At 52.9% G+C, this 20,522-nt stretch overlaps 10 protein-coding genes across 11 annotated transcripts; 4 read left to right on the top strand and 6 right to left on the bottom strand.

Annotated features, from left to right (window-relative positions):
• Positions 1-91: 91 nt before the first annotated feature.
• On the bottom strand, positions 92-1,595 carry PV07_06495 (uncharacterized protein). Its single transcript, XM_016393478.1, has one exon. The coding sequence runs from the start codon at positions 1,098-1,100 to the stop codon at positions 231-233; it is 870 nt and encodes a 289-aa protein (XP_016246897.1). The 5' UTR covers positions 1,101-1,595; the 3' UTR covers positions 92-230.
• A 1,392-nt stretch (positions 1,596-2,987) lies between these two features.
• On the bottom strand, positions 2,988-4,277 carry PV07_06496 (uncharacterized protein). Its single transcript, XM_016393479.1, has one exon. The coding sequence runs from the start codon at positions 3,996-3,998 to the stop codon at positions 3,156-3,158; it is 843 nt and encodes a 280-aa protein (XP_016246898.1). The 5' UTR covers positions 3,999-4,277; the 3' UTR covers positions 2,988-3,155.
• A 966-nt stretch (positions 4,278-5,243) lies between these two features.
• Positions 5,244-7,127, top strand: PV07_06497 (homoserine O-acetyltransferase). The gene has a single exon (XM_016393480.1). It carries the CDS (start codon positions 5,355-5,357, stop codon positions 6,966-6,968), a length of 1,614 nt encoding a protein of 537 aa, XP_016246899.1. The 5' UTR covers positions 5,244-5,354; the 3' UTR covers positions 6,969-7,127.
• On the bottom strand, positions 6,884-7,979 carry PV07_06498. 2 transcript variants are annotated; one of them, XM_016393481.1, is made up of 5 exons: positions 7,780-7,979; positions 7,704-7,721; positions 7,631-7,643; positions 7,493-7,575; positions 6,884-7,438 (listed from the first exon to the last, which is right to left on the bottom strand). In XM_016393481.1, the coding sequence occupies exons 1-5, from the start codon at positions 7,843-7,845 to the stop codon at positions 7,118-7,120; spliced, it is 501 nt and encodes a 166-aa protein (XP_016246900.1). In that variant the 5' UTR covers positions 7,846-7,979; the 3' UTR covers positions 6,884-7,117. The 2 variants fall into 2 exon arrangements, with proteins under 2 accessions (XP_016246900.1, XP_016246901.1); XM_016393482.1 differs by having other exon boundaries at positions 7,493-7,721.
• A 165-nt stretch (positions 7,980-8,144) lies between these two features.
• Positions 8,145-13,106, top strand: PV07_06499 (uncharacterized protein). The gene is made up of 3 exons (XM_016393483.1): positions 8,145-11,797; positions 11,852-12,283; positions 12,336-13,106. Exons 1-3 carry the CDS (start codon positions 8,627-8,629, stop codon positions 12,414-12,416), a joined length of 3,684 nt encoding a protein of 1,227 aa, XP_016246902.1. The 5' UTR covers positions 8,145-8,626; the 3' UTR covers positions 12,417-13,106.
• On the top strand, positions 13,095-13,557 carry PV07_06500 (uncharacterized protein; the record flags this gene model as incomplete). Its single annotated transcript, XM_016393484.1, has 1 exon — positions 13,095-13,557. Exon 1 carries the CDS (start codon positions 13,129-13,131, stop codon positions 13,555-13,557), a length of 429 nt encoding a protein of 142 aa, XP_016246903.1. The 5' UTR covers positions 13,095-13,128.
• A 186-nt stretch (positions 13,558-13,743) lies between these two features.
• On the bottom strand, positions 13,744-14,013 carry PV07_06501 (uncharacterized protein; the record flags this gene model as incomplete). The annotated part of the gene is made up of 1 exon (XM_016393485.1): positions 13,744-14,013. The coding sequence occupies one exon, from the start codon at positions 14,011-14,013 to the stop codon at positions 13,744-13,746; it is 270 nt and encodes an 89-aa protein (XP_016246904.1).
• Positions 14,014-14,431: 418 nt separating this feature from the next.
• PV07_06502 (uncharacterized protein) lies at positions 14,432-15,757 on the bottom strand (the record flags this gene model as incomplete). The annotated part of the gene is made up of 1 exon (XM_016393486.1): positions 14,432-15,757. The coding sequence occupies one exon, from the start codon at positions 15,755-15,757 to the stop codon at positions 14,432-14,434; it is 1,326 nt and encodes a 441-aa protein (XP_016246905.1).
• A 254-nt stretch (positions 15,758-16,011) lies between these two features.
• Positions 16,012-18,545, top strand: PV07_06503 (glycine-tRNA ligase). The gene has a single exon (XM_016393487.1). The coding sequence runs from the start codon at positions 16,141-16,143 to the stop codon at positions 18,232-18,234; it is 2,094 nt and encodes a 697-aa protein (XP_016246906.1). The 5' UTR covers positions 16,012-16,140; the 3' UTR covers positions 18,235-18,545.
• PV07_06504 (uncharacterized protein) lies at positions 18,395-20,516 on the bottom strand. The gene is made up of 2 exons (XM_016393488.1): positions 19,032-20,516; positions 18,395-18,961 (listed from the first exon to the last, which is right to left on the bottom strand). The coding sequence occupies exons 1-2, from the start codon at positions 20,073-20,075 to the stop codon at positions 18,608-18,610; spliced, it is 1,398 nt and encodes a 465-aa protein (XP_016246907.1). The 5' UTR covers positions 20,076-20,516; the 3' UTR covers positions 18,395-18,607.
• Positions 20,517-20,522: the final 6 nt, after the last annotated feature.

A 20,522-nucleotide genomic window follows, 5' to 3' on the forward strand; every position in this document is an offset into this window, starting at 1 on the left:
CCCTGTCTGGCCTGTACGTGTTTCAAAACGCACCCTTTGGGAACATCAACATTTTGTCAGAGAGTCACAGGTGACACCTGTCGGAGAACGCTTCAACTGCAATGGCGACATTCACTTATTGATTCTCAAGCTACCTAGATATGTATTATAATTCGCGGGCATCAATGGGGGATGCACCTGCTTCCGACCGTCGCCTGTCTTCCCATTCAATAAGTTGGGAACAAAATCAATCAAATGACCCTTTCAGCCAAGAAATCTAGCATCAGCTTCCCAATCTCTTCCGTATGACTCTCGACCAAAAAGTGTCCGCCGTCCAACAACACCAGTTTCAGCGATTTTGCATCCCTCTTGAAGGCTTCCGCTCCTGGTGGTGGAAAGATGGTATCGTTTTTGCCCCACACGGCTAGCACGGGAACATTGCTCTCGCGCATGTACGCCTGAAACTTGGGATAGAGGGCGACATTGGTGGCATAGTCCCTGAACAGGTCAAGCTGGATGTCCTTGTTCCCTGGACGGCACATGAGGCTGTAGTCGAGATGGTATGTCGCCGGGTCGTCGATCTTTTCAGCCTCGGGCTCACCATTCAGATACTGACCCTTCGTGGCGTCCAGGGACAAGACTGCACCCGAAATCATCTCGCGCAATTGTTTGTCCTCATCAGATCCAGCTTCAGAAGCCCACAATGCCCGTAGGGGATCCCAGAATGACGACAAGCCCTCTTCATAGGCATTACCATTCTGAGTGATGATGGCGGTGATGGCCTCCGGCCTCTCAAGCGCAAGGCGGAATCCTGTAGGAGCACCATAGTCAAACACATAGACGGCGAATTTCTCGATCTTGACGACGTCAAGGAAGGAGCCGATGGTGGTCGCAAGATTGGCGAAAGTGTATTTGAAGTTTAATGAGGCAGGAATTTCCGTAAACCCAAAACCTGGTAGGTCTGGGGCGACAACATGATATTTCTCTGCGAGAATAGGGATTAATTTTCGGTATTGGTTTGAGGAGGATGGGAAGCCATGTAGCAAGAGGGTGGTGGGGTTGCTTGAGGAGCCTGCTTCGCGATAGAAGACTTTGATACCGTTAGGCAGGGTGGCATACATCTTGAATACAGGGTAGATGCAAGGGACGGGGCGATTTCGTTTCTGTACTGTTGGATTGTCGTGTGCTAGGAATCGGTTCCAATATCTGTCTCTCGATGCGTACTGAACCACTGGAAGACATGATGGAAAGAGGTGGACTTCACCTTCATATACCCCCAACCTAGTGTTGGGACCATGCAAAGAGTCAATGCACCTCACCGAGGTTCAGGGTCAAGCTGTAGCTTAGCTCATGAACAAGCTCCCAGCTAAGGTCAGGTCATAGTAGACAGACCTATCGAGGCGTCATCTGACAAATAGAACTAAACTGAAGCTCAAAGGTACGGTTGAAGAGCAGCGTGCCGAGAGATGCGCTATGACATTCCCTGCATTGGTCCTGATCTCGGGGGGGAGGCGCTGACAAGGACGTCGAGAAGAGCGATTGGATGGTCATTGAGTGTGGTTTCTTAGGTCCTTGAGCTTGGCCCACGATGATGAATGTCCACGGAGAAGTCCAGGAGGAAGAGGCGATATGAGGTGGAAACATGAGATGGCTTGCAGCGAGAAGTCGACAGTCGCTGCTTGAAGATGGCCTCCGAAGGTCAAAAGTGGCGGGATCTCCCTCGGGATCGCGTAATCAGCGAGCACAGAAGAGCAAGGGCTGTTTTCTGTTTCGGGAAGACAAAACTTGCCGTTAATTAGTGGCTCCCATATCCCGCCCTTTTTGGTCCTCCTTGTCAAATATCTCTCACCCCATCTGCTTCCATATCCCGCAGCTTCATTTCATGCTTCCTCATCATCTCATCCACATGGCGCCACCAGAACGTCTGTGGCTTGGCTCCCCGGAAACCTCTGAGCGAATACCTTTCCTTTTTCGCGCACCATCAGGTCCTAGTTGAGCAGTTCATGAAACAGCAAATCTCTTTCTGATGCTGCTTTTCAATTGAGGCCCGGTTGCTGCTTTGCATGGCCGTGATAACCTGCGCAAACTGTGGAGCACATCTGGCTTGACATGACCGCGTTCTGAGGCTGTTCTCCTGAGCCTAGACCAAGGGTGGGAATAGTTGGGCACCCTTCGACTCGCCCGAAGAGGAGGACGATCAGCCAGTCATCTCAACAGTTGTCACCAAGTCCCTGCCCTGGGCGGCACAAGTCTCTCAAGAGCATGCATGATGCAACATTGATTCCTAAAAGGTTCTCTTCGTGAACCAGCAAACTGGTCTTTCATGCTGCTTTTCATTTCAGATGTGCTCGCTGCTTTCATCACCACGACAACCGGTGGGGTAAAGACTTGCAACATGCCTGCTCGGGGCCCTTGCACTGTGGCGAAGCCGGAACCTGGTGAGTGTATGCATATTTAGACGTTGGAGCGAGCGACCACGATGCAAGTGCCAAGGGATCAGATTGCATCAAATTGCTGATGCGGCCTGTCATCCAGGATCCATTGCCCGAGTCTCCCTGCAGCTCGTTTGGGACAGATGAGGCCTGAACAGTCAAGTTGATGAACCAACGAAATGGTTGTTGGTGCCGCTTTCATATTGCGACTGCTTGCTGCTTTGCATGGCCCCAGAGTCTTACGCGCTCGTGGATCAGCCATTTGCTCATGGTCACAGACCAGACTTGTCGTGCAGAAGGCTGTGAACGGAACTAAAGAAGAACTAGCAACGCATCAAACCAACTGCCGCAACGAAGCGGTGCTACGTTGAAGAAGAGCAGGATTCAGAAGAGGGAGCATTTCTGATGCTGAAGGGACTCCACCATGCATACATGAACTTTTCCCAGCTTTATGCCTTAAAGAGGAAATGCATGGCTGGCAAAGTAGGTACGCGGGAATGCAATTGAGAAGGGAATCTTCGGAAATCAGAGAAAGCAATACGGCTATGCTGAGAAGGATTTCTACAGCGAGGAGTCGTCCCAATGCGTGTTTTTTCATTCCAGAAATCATTCCTCCCTATATATCCCTTTGGTGTCCGGGTCAATTCTACATGACCCGAGCAGTGAGGATTGACAGATCATCACTTTCCACCAATCCTCAACCACTCTGCAATCTCTGCGTTGTTTTGGCTCCGCCCAGTATATTTACAACTTGTGTCTCTTCTGTCCACTAGCAATCTTCTTGAATTCCTCCTGCGGCGCTCCTTTGACAAACCTCTGCATTCCCTCCATCACCTCCCTCACTCCTTGTGCCTCGAGGCCTTCCAAGAATGGCCGTCTGATTAACTCCTTGATTTTCAAGATGGACTCCTGGTTCAGATGGTCGCCCAACTTGTCGTCGATTTCGGCCAATACCTGTTTCAGGAACCCCTCGGAGTCGTTCTGATCTTTACCAGAGAAGACCTTGTTCACGAAGCCGCATGCCACGAGCTCGTCACATGGGATCTTGCGGGACATGATGAGTGCTTCGTTGGCCTTTGTCAGACCCATGCGCTGCACGAGCCCAACGCTCGCACCGCCCTCTGCGACCAGTCCGAGTGAGGAGAAAGGCGTCAACAGAAAGGTATGCGGGGCCGCATAGATGAAGTCGCAGAAGCCGAGCAGGGCAGCGGAAAGCCCAACCGTAGGCCCATTTAGCGCTGCGATCAGGATCTTCGGGTGCGTATAGAAAGAGCGTGTAATGTCCAAGTTGTTGCTCACAAACCCCTTCAAGATATCGTTCCGTGCAGCGTCTTTGTCCAAGCCCGGTCCTACGCCCGGTCTGGTGGAAGTGACGTTTGCACCCGCCGAGAAGAACCGGCCTGAGCCTGTGATCACCGTCACGCTGATGTCGGGATTCTCAGCAATGTCTCGGAGCAGGCAGGAAATGCGGTAGTAGTAGAGTTGGGTCATGGCATTGAGTTTCTTGGGTTGGTTGAGGGTGATGATGGCGATGCGGCCTTGCTGCCTGTAGAGGACTGCTTCTTCTGGGGAAGCCATGGTGGCCATTGATGTGGGTGGACGTACTCGGCGGATCGCGAAGGGAGGGACAGGAGCGACGACTCGAAGTCAAGAGGAGAGGAAGTTGTCACTGGTAGAAATATACCTGAAGCTATGTACCCGACAAATACTCAGAGTAAGTCGGTGGATGTTGCTTTTGGAGCCCTTCCTAGTTCCCCCAGAAGCTCTTGGGGTATATAAATTGTTTCGATTGACCCTCGGCATTGGCAAAATCAGCTATCGCCGCGGACGGGTACAGCGCCGCAGGCACTGGTAGCAGACTAATCATGGAGGAGGGAGGATTGGACGGTAAGATGCGGCGAATTGAAACTGCGGAGATTGAATGGCAGTGCGGCGGTTCCTGAGCTGGGGAATCAACCGAGGTTCCCGGAAGATCGACCATCTCGCTTTTATTCCCAGTCTTCCACGGTTACACTTGTCAAATTGAAAACCTCTCTCGTGCCAGGATCGTGCTGCTCTACCCAGGCTGAGGATCTGGACACCATGAAGACCGGTAGGAAGCGCTCACCAAGAACCGTCCCGCTAGACCAAGCCGCAGGCGCCACGAAGGTTGCCAGCAGCCATCTTCCGGGGTATTTATCTCCTTGCGGAGTATCGCCTGCCTGCTTTCGGGCATTCTCTGCACAAAGGAAACACGATATCCACCTCTTTTGGAGTGCTAATACGAGCAGGAAACTCTGAAATACCACGATTTCAGGACGTAAGTTTGAAGGGAGGGATTCAGGGTGCAAGGCTGACAAGAACGAGTGACGTCGAGGGCTTGGGAAAGCCGACTGGAATAGCTGGAAAACAGACCAGACGCGTTAACCAGAAGTTATCCGGCCGCAACGAATTTTGGCAGCTCGCATCACCTCTTTCTTTTCCACCATTCTTCAGCCCTCCATTTCGAGCCCATGTGAGATAGAAATACTTGGAGACGGGACAAAGACACTCATCCACACACCCGACGAACGGGTGACTCTTCGTAACCGGCTAAACATCTAAAAGAATTTCGAGACTGTATCACTGATGTAATATAAGCGTATAAGAGAATAGCAATCGAATAAGCCGTACTCTATACTCGGCATACCAAAAATTCTATGCCGACGAGGCTGACCCAAAGGCTGAAGCGAACGAGGCCACAAGGCTGAATACCCACAGAGGCAGGTTAGGCGAAAAGATTCTAAACTGCGTTGTTATTGGCCGCTGATGTCGTGATCATTGGCGGCGCGATCGACTCCTTGCCATTTTTACCCCAAGTTGTCAAGGCCAGCAAAATGGATGTCGTATTTCTAAACTGTCGCTGGAGGGAGACCCCGCTCCCTTCTCGATCCTCTACCAGTTTGAAATCCTGTGCAGGTCGGCATGGCGGTCCCTCGAGGAGCCCAGATCGCAGCACGGCTACTGAGTCGAGGCTCAAGGACTCTGACCTCCAATTCCTCCTTATCCGTAAGAGAGCACAAGTTCGACCGCTTCCCTGCGAAACCGAGGACCCAGCGGATTAGAAATGCGTCTTTACACACACGAGCGACTCATCATGCCCAGGCTGCCACCGCCGCTGTGCAAGAAGAAGAACCCTACGAGAGTCCTGAGTCTACGAACCCAGCAATGTCCTTTCCATGTCTTGATGCTCAAGAAATGAAGACCGCCGCTTTGCAGAACCGGTCCCTGGAATCAGGGCCCGAACCGTCCTACACCACGGGCAAACACATGGTGTTCCACAGCTCTGAGCCCATTCTGCTGGATTGGGGTGGGATTCTGCCCGAATTCAACATCGCCCATGAAACTTGGGGCAAATTGAACGCAGACAAGAGCAATGCAATTCTGCTACACACCGGACTGTCGGCGTCAAGCCACGCACACAGCACTGAAGCAAACCCGAAACCTGGGTGGTGGGAAAAGTTTATTGGGCCTGGTGCTCCTTTAGATACCAGCAAATACTTTGTGATTTGCACGAATGTGATAGGCGGCTGCTATGGCTCGACTGGACCTTCTTCGATCGATCCCTCGGACGGTCAGCGATATGCCACTCGGTTTCCCATCTTGACCATGGACGACATGGTCAGAGCGCAAGCGCGGCTTCTGGACGGACTCGGCATCGACAAGCTCTATGCAAGCGTCGGCGCCAGTATGGGTGGAATGCAAAGTCTCGCTTTCGGTGTCCATTTCCCTGACCGAGTGGGCAAGATCGTCAGCATTTCGGGTTGCGCTAGGAGTCACCCCTATAGCATCGCCATGCGGCACACTCAACGACAGGTGTTGATGATGGACCCCAATTGGAACAGAGGCTTCTACTACGACAATGGTATTCCTCCCCATACGGGAATGAAGCTCGCCCGCGAAATTGCCACGGTGACATATCGCAGTGGACCAGAATGGGAGAATCGATTTGGGAGACAGCGTGCCGATCCCAGTAAACAGCCTGCTCTCTGTCCGGATTTCTTGATTGAGACGTACCTAGACCATGCTGGTGAGAAGTTTTCCTTGGAATACGACCCAAACTCTCTGCTCTATGTTAGCAAGGCGATGGATCTGTTCGATCTCGGATGGGCCCATCAAGAGAGCACCAGAACGCGGAGGCAAAAGAACCAAGAAAAGGTGTTGAACTTCCGGGGCTTTGCGACCATTCGAACCGACCCAGCATGCAGTTTGATGCTGCCGTCGAAAAATTACGAAGAGCAAGTTTCTACTGCACCAATGGATGAAGCTGTTGCCCCCGGCCATCCAGCCGGGCCGCCCAGAGATCTCGTTCAGGGAATGACGCCCTTGAGCAACCATCCAGTGTTGGTGATGGGCGTGGCCAGCGACATACTCTTTCCAGCGTGGCAGCAGAGGGAGATAGCCGAGACATTGAGGGCTACAGGAAACAATCGAGTTACGCATGTGGAGCTTGGCGAGGATATCAGTTTGTTCGGGCACGATACATTCCTCTTGGATTTGGAGCATATTGGCGGCAATCTTGGGAAATTCCTGCAGTAGGCGCATATAGCATTTGTAGTTGCAAGATGCGATATATCGTAGCTCCGAACCCTTCCCTTTTCATACTGGAAACAGCTGGCTCTATTCTTGAAGTACTGGCTTTTTAATTGCGAACACGCATGCCTTCCTGGGGGATCGCCGGCAGCAATTCAACTCTTCGAATGCAAGATCAATCCCACAATCAATCCATAGAGCCCCAGGACCTCCCCGAAGATCAAAATGAGCACCATGCCCACAAATATCCTGCTTTGCTGCATGTAACATCTCACACCCATATCTCCCACAATCCCGATGGCATAGCCCGCTGCCAGACCAGCAAGACCAACACTTAATCCGGAAGCTAGGTGCATGAATCCGGTAAACAAGCTGTAATTCTGCTGGGGCGGGGGTCCCATGTCTCCAGCGATGAGGACTGCGATGACAAGGGCGTAGACGGCGATGATTCCGGACATGACGACGGGGATGAGGGACTGCCGTTCATCGTTAGCCAAAGCACACCGAGGGCCTGGATGCGCATTCCATACCTTCATGATCAAGTCAGGGCGGTAAGTTCCCACACCAGCAATTCCGATGCCTGATTTCGCGGTGCCATAGGCGGCGCCAATACCTGTGCGACTGCTCAGTATCTCTTGCATCATTCCACTATTCTTCCAAATCCATACAGCCAAAGATCATCTAGGGCGCGTGAGAGGTTAGCAGAGACTGTTTGGATTGTTTGAGGCTCGGTCCACGTACAGCAGAGGCGATTCCGGCCTGTATCGTTTTGCATGTTAGTTCTGTATCATCCAGCCAGGTACAGTGAGAGGATTACCATGCCAAAGAAGGGAGCAAAGTTGGGCGTGAGTTCACTGCCAGGTCCTTCTGTGATTGTCGCCATGGTGTCAGATTTCTGTGTTTGAAGGTAAGTTGTCGGAGAAGAGCAGAGGTCAAAAGGGTGTAGGAGGGATGGCGGGTGCTCCAAAGCACCTTGCGGGTAACGTTCTGCCGATGAAGCTTGCAATGGGTGGGAAGCGAAAGGCCTTGGGGGGTGATGGCGATGATGTGTGCCTGCGCTGCTGCTGGTTAGAGGGAGCAAGCGCAGCCAATGGCAACCCCAGCTTCGGGCCTGGATTAGCAGCAGTCGATCCTCGTCCAACTGCGTCGTTTCTCCCCATCCCATTCCCATTTCCATTCCCACTACATGCTATACTGGCTCTGTCCATTGATCTTTTCACCATTACTACTCATTAATTCGTACATACTCATTCAAACATCTGCTTTCTCTCCTGGCTGGCACGGTGAGAGCATGACGCGGAATCTGTGCGACATCATCTGTAATCTCTGACCATCCCTCATCCACATCGACCTCCTCCATTCGTGCAGCACGCACACATAACCCCAACCTCAATATCGGCCGCCCACGGTCCTCGATTGTCGATCCATTCCACCACGTCGAGACCACGTCGACCTCGTTGCTATTCATTCTGCCTTCGCCATCTACACGACAGTCGGAAAGTTGGGGGTGGGGGAGAGAATTCAAGATCGCGAAAAGAGGAGACGGAAAAAAGCCCCCTGCGCTCTACACGCGGCAGATTAGATCCTCTATTACCACACCTCTCCATGCTTGCTCAATAACTACGCCTCTGCTATATCGCTCTTTCCCTCTCCTCTGACCGAGCATGGCAGACTATGGTCTGCCCGATTCTCGCTATTATGGTGCAAGACCACCACCTCCACAGCATGGAGGACCCGCCGATCAAAGAGATACCGCCTTCCACAATATCTTTGGCGGTGCCCCTCCTCCAGGGAGGTCCCAGACAATGACAAGTCAATCTGCAAGTGGAATGTACGATCGGCTGCCCAGCATGGGTTCGCAACACCCACCGCATAGCATGTCCATGAGGCAGGGCCCCCCTCCACCAATGCGTCAGATGCCTCAATCCTACGATCGCTCCAACGGCATTGCTCCGGGCCAACCTTATATGAATGGCGCAAACAGCACAAGGCCGGCGCCACACAATCCTGCGCCAATGTTCCCTGACCGACGACCTTATCCTCCGCCCCAGCGGATAGATACGCGACCCGGTGGCCCATCTTCAATGTCGATGTCGACGTACGACCGGAGACCTGTTCCCAACCGAATGCCTCCTCCAGCATTGAACAATGATGGTTATAGGTCGCGGTCCATGGTGAGGCCTGGAGAGCCGACCATGGGTTATCGTCCGCCGCCCAGTAGCTTTCAGCAGGGTACTGCCAGTGCTTTTAGACAGCAACCTTATGCGGGAATGGGTGGCTCAAGGACGACAGCTCAAGGCAGACACATACCCGAAAGAGTCGATGGGGATAGGTCTATGTCGATGGGATCATATGCTCTGGATCGAGATCATACCCAGCAATTGACGAGTGGTAGAGTCGTGCCGCATCGTCGACGAGAATCAGAATCAGACCCTTTTGCAGATCATCATGCCTCATCTAACGGCTCCTTTAGCTCCACTAATTCTCCAGGGTATGGTATCACTCCACGGTCGCGGCGCCCTAGTGAGGGAAGTAATCCCCCGCGCACTGTGTCTGCAGCTTCTGCCGCCTCAGCTTCATCTGACTTGACGCCGACAACCACCATGAACGGTTCTCGCAACGACAGCATGATGAGTAGGCCGACAGGCTCGGCCCATTCGTCGGCCAGTCAGACAACAACTGTTGTCCAAAGAAAGTCACCCCTTGTCTACCCTGCCCTCTTGTCACGCGTTGCAAGCGCTTTTCAGGAAAGAATCGGCGTTGGCGACAGAACCAAGAATGATCTCTCCTACAAGAATGCCTTCACTGGAGCGGAGGCTGTCGACCTGATCGCCTACATCATCAAGACGACTGACAGAAACCTTGCCTTGCTTCTCGGACGAGCCCTCGACGCCCAAAAGTTCTTCCACGACGTTACCTATGAGCATCGGCTCAGGGATGCCCCCGGGGAAGTCTACCAGTTCCGAGAAACGATGGGAGAAGAGGCCTCCTCGAAAGATGTCAACGGGGTCTTCACCTTGCTGACAGAATGTTATTCTCCAACTTGTACCAAAGACCACCTCTGCTACTCGATCGCGTGTCCTCGGCGCTTGGAGCAGCAAGCACGCCTCAATCTACGGCCGCAGCCCGGATTACGACATTCCAACTCGAGAGGAAGCCTGCACGGCGAGGAAGACCAAGAACAGAAGCTCTGGATCAATAGCGTTCCTAAGGAGGTCGCGGATAAGATTGACGACAGAGAGAAGAAGAGACAGGAAGTGATTTCAGAGCTCATGTACACAGAACGTGACTTTGTCAAGGATTTGGAATATCTCCGTGATTTCTGGATACGCCCACTTCGCGGCGCCGGCAATGTCATGTCTCCCATCAAAGAGGAGAGGCGAGAGAAATTCGTCCGTACCGTCTTCGGCAACTGTCTAGAGGTTCTTGCGGTGAATGGCAGGTTTGCGGAAGAGTTGTCAAAGCGGCAGAAAGAACAACACGTGGTGCACAGTATTGGTGATATCTTTCTCCGATTTGTGCCGCAATTCGACCCTTTCATCAAGTATGGAGCGAATCAGATGTACGGCAAATACGAATTCGAGAAAGAGAAAGGCGCCAACCCAGCTTTCTCTCGATTCGTGGACGAGACTGAGCGGCTCAAGGAGTCCAGAAAGCTCGAGCTGAACGGTTACCTGACGAAACCGACAACGCGTCTAGCCAGGTACCCGCTCCTACTGGACAATGTATTGAAGTACACAAAAGATGACAACCCGGACAAGAAGGATATACCCAAAGCCATCGGACTAATCAAGGATTTCTTGGCTCGAGTCAATGCGGAAAGCGGTAAAGCTGAGAATCACTTCAATTTGCTTCAGCTGAATCAACAGCTCAAATGGAATGCGGGAGAATACACTGATCTGAAACTTACTGAAGAGAATCGGGTCATTCTGACCAAGATGAGCTTCAAAAAGTCACCCACCGACAGCGCCGAAGTTCAAGTATACCTCTTTGATCACGCGGTCCTCATGTGCCGTGTCAAAAATGTCAACAAACGAGAGGAACTTCGAGTATACCGAAAGCCAATTCCGCTAGAGCTCCTCGTTATTGCCGAGATGGATCAAGTCATTCCCCGCCTGGGTCTCGCAAAGCGCTCCTCGTCCAGCCTGATACCTGGTAACAAACCATCCACTTCGAGCACTCCAGGTCAGAAAGAGGTGTACCCTATTACTTTCCGACATCTTGGAAAAGGGGCATATGAGCTTCAACTATATGCCACCTCGATCACACAGCGCAAAAAGTTTATTGAACTAGTGGAAGAGCAGCAAAGCAAACTTCGCGACCGAAGTAGTGCCTTCTACACCAAGACTATTTTATGTGAAGGTTTCTTCAATGCTCAGAATCGGGTCAATTGTCTGGTGCCGACTGATGGAGGCCGCAAGCTGATTTATGGGACTGACAACGGTATTTATATCGCTGATCGATGGCCAAAGGACAAATCCATCAAGCCGAAGCGCATTCTCGACGCCACCCAAGTTTCCCAAATCGACACGCTGGAGGAGTATCGCCTGCTCCTCGTGTTGTCGAACAAAACGCTCACCTCATATCCCTTTGACGCATTGGATCCAAATAACCAGAATCCATTGGCGACGAGACCCAGGAAAATCCAGGGGCATTCTAATTTCTTCAAAGCCGGTATTGGATTGGGGCGACATTTGGTGTGCTCTGTGAAGACTTCGGCATTATCCACTACCATCAAGGTATACGAGCCCATGGACGATCTTACTAAGGGTAAGAAGAAGCCGGCAATCAGTAAGATGTTTGCTAGTGGCCAAGATGCACTGAAGCCTTTTAAGGTAAAAGCTATTCGAGTGAAACGTGCGACAGTTGACGCTGACGAGGCGCTCTAGGAATTCTACATACCAGCTGAGTCGACATCAGTACACTATCTCCGCTCCACACTATGCGTTGGCTGCGCCAGAGGCTTTGAGGTTGTCTCGCTCGAGACCACCGAGCGACAATCCCTGCTCGACCAAGCCGATACGTCGCTTGACTTTGTGACGCGCAAGGAGAACGTCAAACCCATCCACATTGAACGTCTTAACGGCGAATTTCTACTCAACTATTCCGACTTCTCCTTTTTCGTCAACCGCAACGGATGGCGTGCAAGGCAGGACTGGAAGATCACGTGGGAGGGTACGCCGCAGGCATTTGCTCTGAACTATCCATACATCCTCGCGTTCGAGCCGTGTTTCATCGAGATACGACATATTGAGACGAGCGAGCTGATTCATGTGATGACGGGCAAAAATGTGAGGATGTTGCATTCGAGTACGAGAGAGGTGAGTGACTATCATTCCTTTAATCATGCCTGTACTAACGGCCTGTCCTCAGATCCTGTATGCTTACGAAGACGAGAACGGCGAGGATGTGATTGCTAGTCTTGACTTCTGGACCCAGGCTCAAGGCAGTTAGAGCTTGAGAAGGGATGGGTGGCCAGATTGGAAAGCCTATTGTTTCCGCTTTTAGCCCTGTTTTTATTTTTCTTGCTTCACGGATGGACGGCTAGGCTACGAGTCAAATTCATGAGAGCCGCGCTATGGACTCAGGAAAGGGAGTTGGAGACACTGATCTGGCACCGGCAATTGGAACGGAACGGAAACGGAGGGCGTCGACACTGTTCACACGTGGATGGAAATGGTGTCAACAAGCTTTATGCGCTGCGACGAAGGGGGACAGAAACGAGACACATGGATCAAAGGATGAACTATCCCTGGCTGTTGGAAGGAATGGATGAGCTGGATGAAGAGGCCAGAGAGAGCCCTTTTAGCGTCCAGAGAGAATCCAAAGCGAGCTTTCACCGTGAGCCTTTTTCCCGTGTACGAGACCATGTCGCCAGGATCAACTGTCGTTGCCCAAACACCGCAGTCCTGTGAGGGGACCTCGTATCGCAGCTGATGCATGCGCACTGGCGGCAAATGCCACTCAGCCGCTTTCTACCCAATCGGCCTTGCTTTACATTGAAGACGCAGGTTCTCGTGTTGGGCCCCGCACGGCTTTGTCCTGGATGGTGATGGCCTCTTGCAGAATGGCAGCTTGGCAGTATCTCCATGGTTCTCCCGTCAGGCTGAAAAAGAGGACAATGGCGGCGGTCTTGCCAGTGACTCAGTTGTGACCAGAACAAGCCATGTCGTCGAGGTCGCTGGATATACGTGATGGTTCGGACGCGGAGCAACTGTCCAACCGCAGGGTGGTTTCAGCTCTCGTTGAGCCCAAGGACCAAAGTGCCGGCTCTCGGAGGAGCAGCGCAGTGAACGTGGGCGTCCAGGAACAGCGAGCTGAGAAGAAATCCAGAGTGACGTTCGGTGTCCTCAGGCCGCCGCCGGGGAAGTGGCTGGTCGAAATGATCGTGGAGCTCGCTGCGCTCATCGCGGCAGTGGCCTTTGGCGCCTACGCCGTCAAATCCGTAACTCTCTCGAACCGGGGCAACACATACAGCAGCCGGGCTCTGCAGCAAGCCTTGACGTCGAACCAGCTGACCCTGCTCACAATATGCCTTGGTAGTCTGGGGGCGGATCGGTTGAGTGAGAGCTCTGTCAAGAAACAACGCAAATAAACCCGTCATGGGCCACACGGCGCTGACAATATCCCCTCGGCAGTCTGACAAGATTGCGTCCGTCTGCTCGAGGGTGCTCGAGGAGGCTGTGACGGTAGTCCCTAGCGCAGCTTCGATGCTCTTCTCTCCTCTGCCCTTTGCCACTCCGACGACGACGACCAGTCCGACGACAATGTTTTCATCCAGTCAGACGACAGCGTTTTCATTCACTTCGACGATAACTTTTTCATCCAGTCCGACGTCCCTTCCTCCGCCATCCACATCCCCAGTTGTATCCAGCTCCACGTCTGCCCCGTCAACCGCAATCATTGCAGGTGCCACCGTGGGCGGTTTCGTCGGCTTGATCTTGCTGGCGGGCAGTGTCTGGGCATGCGCCGTTTCGCGACGGAGATCGAGAGCGTCCCCACCGGGGTTGTCGCTGCAAGAGTATGAAGCAACAAGCCTCAAACGTCGCATGTTGTCTCGCAGCTTCGAACGAGCGGCGACTGGCTTCAGAGAGATTTTTGTCGACTCCAGAGTCACAAACTGGGAGGAGTGATTCTTAACAAACGAGCAACCATCAAGACAACTTGGGTATGGTAGTTGGCATGGCGATCGAAGGAAGATTATGGCACAAAGGCTGGATAAAATACTCGATTGTGATGGCTTCATTTGGGCATTTAGACGGAGGGAACGTACCATGTGGAAGAAATGCCGGTAATCCACGATGTGTCCCTTTTCCCCTTTGCAGACTCACTCAAGAACGTTATAAACCAAGCCACACTTCCGCGAGAGGTGGTCAGCAGTCCCAAGTGCTCGCGGCATCGGTAAGGGTTCGCCGGTGCCAGTTGACTCCATGACCCTTTTTCCCCATGGCCAGCCGGTCCGCGGCAGATCACAGCTGGAACTTCGTCCTCTTCTTCTCCATCTTGGCCTTCCATTCCCAATCCTGGCCACTTGCTCTCTGGATCCCCTTATCTACCCTCCTCAATTTGAGGGTCATTCGCGGCCCTAGTTCCTGCAATCCAGCTCGGATACCTTCTGTGCCTCTCATCTCTTTTCCATCGGCGCCAACTACGGATCTTTCTGTTTCCCGCTTCGCGCGGAAGATGTACCGGTGTCGCCGCAGGAAGATGTAGTCACGCTGGTTGTGCAGCGTCAGAACCTGCCGGCCCTGTAGCTCTGGAGTAGCGGGAAAAAGAGAGCGGAAGAGGTGAGCAGTCACCAGGCCGAGCGGAGTCGTAAAGTTGTTCAAAATCAGTTCAGGAACGTGGTCTGTAGGACGACCGTGGCCAGGAATCTGCTTGCCCGAATACCAATTTGAGATGGTGAAGTGGAATGTTGGCCCCACGGGTAGATGCACAACGGTCATTCCAGAGGGCTTCTTTTGATTCTCTTCGAGGACAATGACGGACGTGTATCCGTGCTTGGCTGCAAAGGCTGAGATCTCGCGCACGGAGAATTTGTACCCATACCGATGGGAAGAGCGGCGGATATATTTTGAGTTGGGAAATAAGGTCGTGAGGATGGTAGCTTCATTGTGTAAGGTCGAGTTTATCGATGTGGTGATCAAAATTTTAGGCGGAGGAGGAGGGGGCGAGTCTGGGGACAAAAAGAGAGTCGGGAATTTTGCGGCGAGGGCGGCGGGCGCAAGGGAGAGGTTGGTTGAGGTTGTTGAACGGGTTGGTGAAGTTGCGCGATCTTTTAGACAGGACGTTGAGGAGTTGAGTTGATATTTCGAGGGCAGAGGGTCTTGAGTATCTTCGTCCAAATCTGCAGGCTCGAGATCATTTTCGTCGCTGTCGCTCTCGTCATCGCTGCTTTCCTCAAGCATAGAGTCATGATCGTCATCGTCCTCTTCAAGCTCCGCGACGTCCTCCCCAGCATAGCCATCCTGCTGCAATTCCTGTTCCTCGGCCAACTTCCTTCTCTTTAGCCTTTCTACGTCGTAGACCATGCCCAGGCCACCGTCTTCAGGCTCATCCGCAATTTCATCGTAGACCCGTTTCTTGTCCAGCGTAACAGGGACATTGCGCCGTAACCGTTCTTCCCGCAGTCTCGGGTTCTTCGCCTCCTCCTTTTTGCGACTGAACCTTTCGGCTCGTTTCAATGCATCTCGCGCACGTTTCTGTTTGACGTGGAGATCCTGTCTTCGCTGTTTGTTCGAAGTTTTAAAGGGGAGTGCGGCCTTGTCGGAGAGTCTCGTGGTCCGAGAGGGCATTTTGAGAAGGTACGAACGGCTATCGTGTGCGATACATGTGTCAAGCTGGGCCTCAGAGTGTGTGTTGGATGGGGAGGTTGATGTGCTTCTGCGACGATCAGAAAAAAGTTGTGCGGAGAAATGAGAATCTCCGAATGCAGCAAGGCTGAATGTGTGGCTGTGGCTCTGTGTGTGGCTGCACGAGGCTGGCTCCTTCGTGAATGCTCTGAGGAGAAAGTGGCTCGCTACTCGCCCCCTGGAGCGCAGCCCGAGATTATTACTCTGTGTCATTTTCTATTTGTGAGTCCTACTCAACTCTCGAGTCACTCATACGCAGCAACTCCTGTGTATATCTACCCAGGGGCTTCTGTCTCAATCCCTTCTCTTCTTTCTTCCTTGGTTCTATGCGTGCTTTGGCTTGCTTCTCTAGAGCCACTTCTCTTCAGCCTTGCCACTTTGTGCGACATTTCACATCTGCCACTTTTGTCAGAGCAAAATTCCAGCCGCCCAAACTAGACCTCAAGATGGCAGAGAGCACGACCAAGACTGGCCAGCCACTAGATCGCGTGGTTCTAGAATCTGTTCTACGCCGACGACTCTTCTACACGCCCTCATTCGAAATCTACGGCGGAGAGCGCGGGCTTTTTGACTACGGACCACCAGGATGCGCCCTGCAAGCCAACGTCGTCGATCTTTGGCGGAAACACTTCGTCCTGGAAGAAGACATGCTGGAGGTTGACTGTACCATGCTTACTCCAGAGGCAATCCTCAAGACCAGTGGACATGTCGACAAATTTGCAGATTGGATGTGCAAAGATCCAAAGAGTGGGGAAATCTTCCGTGCAGACCATTTGGTGGAGCAGGTCCTCGAGGCGAGGCTGAAAGCCGACAAAGACGCACGCGGTCAAGCGGTCGAAGTTGACGAGGCGAAAGAGGCCAAAAAGAAGAAGAAGGTCAAGGACACAAAGATTGAGAAGCTTGACGATGCCCTCGTCCAAGAGTATGAGGAGACCCTGGCAAAGATTGACAATTATGGAGGAGATGAGCTTGCCGAATTGATCAAGAAATACAACATCAAAGGTCCTACTACTGGAGCAGAACTGGAGCCACCGAGAGCTTTCAACCTCATGTTCCAAACCCAGATCGGACCCAGCGCCGACAAACCCAACGGATATCTTCGTCCAGAAACGGCTCAAGGACAGTTCCTGAACTTCCAGAAGCTCCTCGAATTCAACCAGCAATCGATGCCCTTTGCGTCTGCTTCCATCGGAAAGTCCTTCCGAAACGAAATCTCCCCACGCTCCGGGCTTCTGCGTGTCCGCGAGTTCTTGATGGCCGAAATCGAGCATTTTGTGGATCCCGAAGGTGGGAAGAAGCACCCTCGCTTCGAAGATGTCAAAGACACAAAGTTATCTCTCCTGAACAGAAAGACCCAACTCGGGGGAAGCACAAAAACCGACGTGGTGACTATTGGGGACGCTGTGGCTTCTGGACTGGTAGATAACGAGACTCTTGGCTACTTCCTCGTCAGGATACAGGACTTTTTGCTTAAGCTCGGGATTGACCAGACCAAGTTGAGGTTCAGACAACACATGGCCAATGAAATGGCTCATTATGCTGCTGACTGTTGGGACGCTGAACTCTTCACCACATACGGCTGGATTGAATGCGTTGGGTGTGCCGACCGAAGCGCCTACGATCTGACTGTCCACAAGGAAAAGACTGGAGCACCTCTCGTTGTGCGCGAAACTCGAGCCCAACCGCTGGTAGTCGAGGAGTATGAAGTTGACCTGGAACGCAAGAAGCTTGGACCTAAATTCCGCAAGGATGCAAAGGCCGTCGAAGCCGCCGTGGATGCACTTTCCCAGGATCTGCGCGAAAAGCTTGCGTTAGAGTTGGAGAAGTCTGGGAAAATTGAGATCGACACACCTGGTGTCGGAAGTGGACGAACGGAGCTTGACAAAGATCTGATCAAGATTGAAAAGAGGAAACGAACAGAACATGTCCGCGAATACACCCCGAACGTCATCGAGCCATCCTTTGGTATTGGGCGAATTCTCTACAGTCTCATGGAACACGTCTTCTGGGTCCGCGAAGGGGATTCTGCTCGTGGAGTATTGTCCTTCCCCCCTATGGTGGCTCCCACCAAAGTCCTCCTTGTCCCGCTCTCTGGCCACGCGGATTTCAAACCCTTCATCAAGAAATTGACCGCTCGTCTCCGCCGAATCGGAGTCGCCAATAAAGTCGACGACTCCTCTGCAAGCATTGGCAAGAGGTACGCTCGTAACGATGAGTTGGGGACACCGTTTGGGATCACGATTGATTTCCAGACGGTCAAAGATGGGTCGTTGACGCTGAGAGAGAGAGATTCCACGAAGCAAGTGAGGGCGAGCGAGGATGAGATCATCGCTGCGGTCAAGGCTTTGGTTGATGGGGAGGAGACCTGGGAAGATGTCGTCAAGAGGTTGCCTGCCTTTGAAGGGCAAGAAGTGGAGTGAGTGAATGAACTGAGAGAAGGAGAAGGAAGTGACCAAGCAACGGCAGGGAGAAGTGCCCTAGCTGCGTGAGATATTGTGTCCGTGTTTCTTGAGATACCCCTGGGACCTTTGATGGTGCCATCTTTGATTTCCTGCCAGAAAACTAGATAGCACCTCGGAGATGGTGGCCAAAGCACCGTGGCGGGAAATGCTAGGCCATGGACTCCAACTTACGTGTATGAATGAGAAAATGTAAGAAGATGAAGCCATGTATCCCCAACCAGGAATTTGGCTTTGGTTATTCTGCGTTTCTTCCGTCCTAGACCATCCCCGAGTTCAGATGACGGTGTTTCTACGGTCTTCACCTGGAGAAGAGGGCATTGGGCGGCGCGAATTACCCCTGTGTGGGAAATCCATCGTCTTTTTCCTGCATAGCCGTCCGCATATCCGTCCTCCAGTCCTCGAAATACGGCCTCACCATCTCCACCGCCTTCTTGGGCGTCATGTGGTTCAGATCTCTCAGAAACCAGTCGTCCTCCGCCGCCGTTTCCGCGGGATTCGAGTGGACGCGGAGTTTGTTCTGCGTCGACGTGGGATCCACGAAGAACTGGAAGACCTTGCGGCGCGAGTCGGAGTAGGTGTTGAGGGTCTGGGCGGCGGGGAACGAGTCCTTCATGATCATGATCAGGGCCTCGGCGCAGGCGTCAGCGTCGAGCATGCCGGTGTTGAGACCAAGTGCGCCAAAGGGCTGAGAAGAAGGGAAAAAGTCAAGGTCAGCCCACCTGCGTGTGAAAGGGAGTCTTGGAGGCACAACTCACATGGTTGCAATGTGCAGCATCTCCGGCGAGTAGCACGTTCCCCTTCCTCATCGTCGGCACAAGCCTCTGATGCGTCCTATACACCGACCTCGCCACAATTTCCACGTCCAGCGGCCTCGCTCCGGGCATGCAACGTGCGTAATGTGCGTAGATGACCTCGTCCGTCAGCAACTCCTCGTCAGAGCACTTCACCAGTGCCGGGTCCGCCGCCAATGTCCACCTCCAGAGTGTTTTCTTACCCATCACGGGTTCTTCGAGAGGAGTTGAGATGCTGAAGTGTGTCGGGTGCATGACGAAATGCGTATGCATGGGCGTTTCCTCGACGTTGCGGACCATCACGTTGGTGGCGATAAGCCGTTCAGGCCAGGTGTGGCCCGGGTAAGGGAGGCCAAGAGCTTTGCGAGCTGCGGAGTGGGCGCCGTCTGCGGCGACCGCGTACTTTGCTCGATATTCTCGTTCCGCCCCAGTGCCAGGGTCGTGCGTGAGGACCGTGACGCCGCTGTCGTCGTTGTTCAATATGCGTGCCAGTTCGTTGTTGAAATGGATCTGAACATGACCCGTCTTCAGCGCCTCGCGCAGGAACAAGCGATTGAGTTGCGCTTGAGGCAGATTCAGCAGACCGGCGCCCGGTTCCGTGAGAGGGTCATTAGGGGCGCAGAAGGGCAGATTTGCAATGATATCGCCAAACAACTTGCCACCTCGGCCTTCGCCGTCGTCCTTGGGCGGCTTGCGGAAACAGAGTCCACGAGTCATGAACCCTTCTTCTCTGATCAACCTGTATATACCGATGTCGTCCAGTATGTGGTGCACAGCGCCGAAGTAGCCGCATGCACGCGGAGCGTTGCTTGTCTCAGGAAGTCTCTCGATGATATCGACATCGATCCCTGCTTGACCTAGCTTGAGAGCCGTGAGGCAGCCGACCGCGCCCCCGCCGATAATGAGAACGTGCTTTGGAGATCCAGCAGTCCGGCCATTAACAATGTCGGTGCCTGGCTCGAGTGGCCCAGTGCCGTTGGTTCCCAGCTCATCCGGTCCAGTCGCCATTGTGTTTCGGAGTACCAATGTTGCTGATGCTTATTATAGTTTCAATGGACAAAGACGGGGAGACAGGCAGCGTGGACATGATTGCGAAGAACACATATATAGCTGTATTCGACACGACGTGGGGAATACCATCAGGCCAGCACAAACTCGGACAGTAGGGCTGGCCGTAAGGCAGTCGATTGGCGAACTATTCGCAGGTCTCTCGTTTGAAAATGCGTACAGCCATGAGCGGGACATGTCGATACGACCCTTGTATTGGCCTCACTCAGAATGCGGCTCACTGGACGCCTAATGCTGGTGTCCAACCGATGTAGATCCGGGATTGTCGAATGGAATGAAACTCTGGGGTCGGCCTGAGCGAGATGACAGCTGACTACCGACATGGTCTCGCCGTGTGATATCGCCGTCTCATGCAACAGTCGCGGTCGTATTGGAGGCGCTCGTGTC

Source organism: Cladophialophora immunda (assembly GCF_000835495.1).
Source record: "Cladophialophora immunda strain CBS 83496 unplaced genomic scaffold supercont1.4, whole genome shotgun sequence".
NCBI lineage: Eukaryota > Fungi > Ascomycota > Eurotiomycetes > Chaetothyriales > Herpotrichiellaceae > Cladophialophora > Cladophialophora immunda.

Excerpts from the sequence above, each read along its gene's own strand:
- PV07_06495 (XM_016393478.1), bottom strand. The coding sequence starts at position 1,100 with ATGTATGCCACCCTGCCTAACGGTATCAAAGTCTTCTATCGCGAAGCA.
- PV07_06496 (XM_016393479.1), bottom strand. The coding sequence starts at position 3,998 with ATGGCCACCATGGCTTCCCCAGAAGAAGCAGTCCTCTACAGGCAGCAA.
- PV07_06497 (XM_016393480.1), top strand. The coding sequence starts at position 5,355 with ATGGCGGTCCCTCGAGGAGCCCAGATCGCAGCACGGCTACTGAGTCGA.
- PV07_06498 (XM_016393481.1), bottom strand. The coding sequence starts at position 7,845 with ATGGCGACAATCACAGAAGGACCTGGCAGTGAACTCACGCCCAACTTT. Across the intron at positions 7,439-7,492 it reads GCCCTGACTTGATCATGAAG|TCCCTCATCCCCGTCGTCAT; the intron begins GTATGGAATGCG and ends GATGAACGGCAG.
- PV07_06499 (XM_016393483.1), top strand. The coding sequence starts at position 8,627 with ATGGCAGACTATGGTCTGCCCGATTCTCGCTATTATGGTGCAAGACCA. Across the intron at positions 11,798-11,851 it reads ATGCACTGAAGCCTTTTAAG|GAATTCTACATACCAGCTGA; the intron begins GTAAAAGCTATT and ends GAGGCGCTCTAG. Across the intron at positions 12,284-12,335 it reads TGCATTCGAGTACGAGAGAG|ATCCTGTATGCTTACGAAGA; the intron begins GTGAGTGACTAT and ends GCCTGTCCTCAG.
- PV07_06503 (XM_016393487.1), top strand. The coding sequence starts at position 16,141 with ATGCGTGCTTTGGCTTGCTTCTCTAGAGCCACTTCTCTTCAGCCTTGC.
- PV07_06504 (XM_016393488.1), bottom strand. The coding sequence starts at position 20,075 with ATGGCGACTGGACCGGATGAGCTGGGAACCAACGGCACTGGGCCACTC. Across the intron at positions 18,962-19,031 it reads ATGCTGCACATTGCAACCAT|CCCTTTGGCGCACTTGGTCT; the intron begins GTGAGTTGTGCC and ends CCTTCTTCTCAG.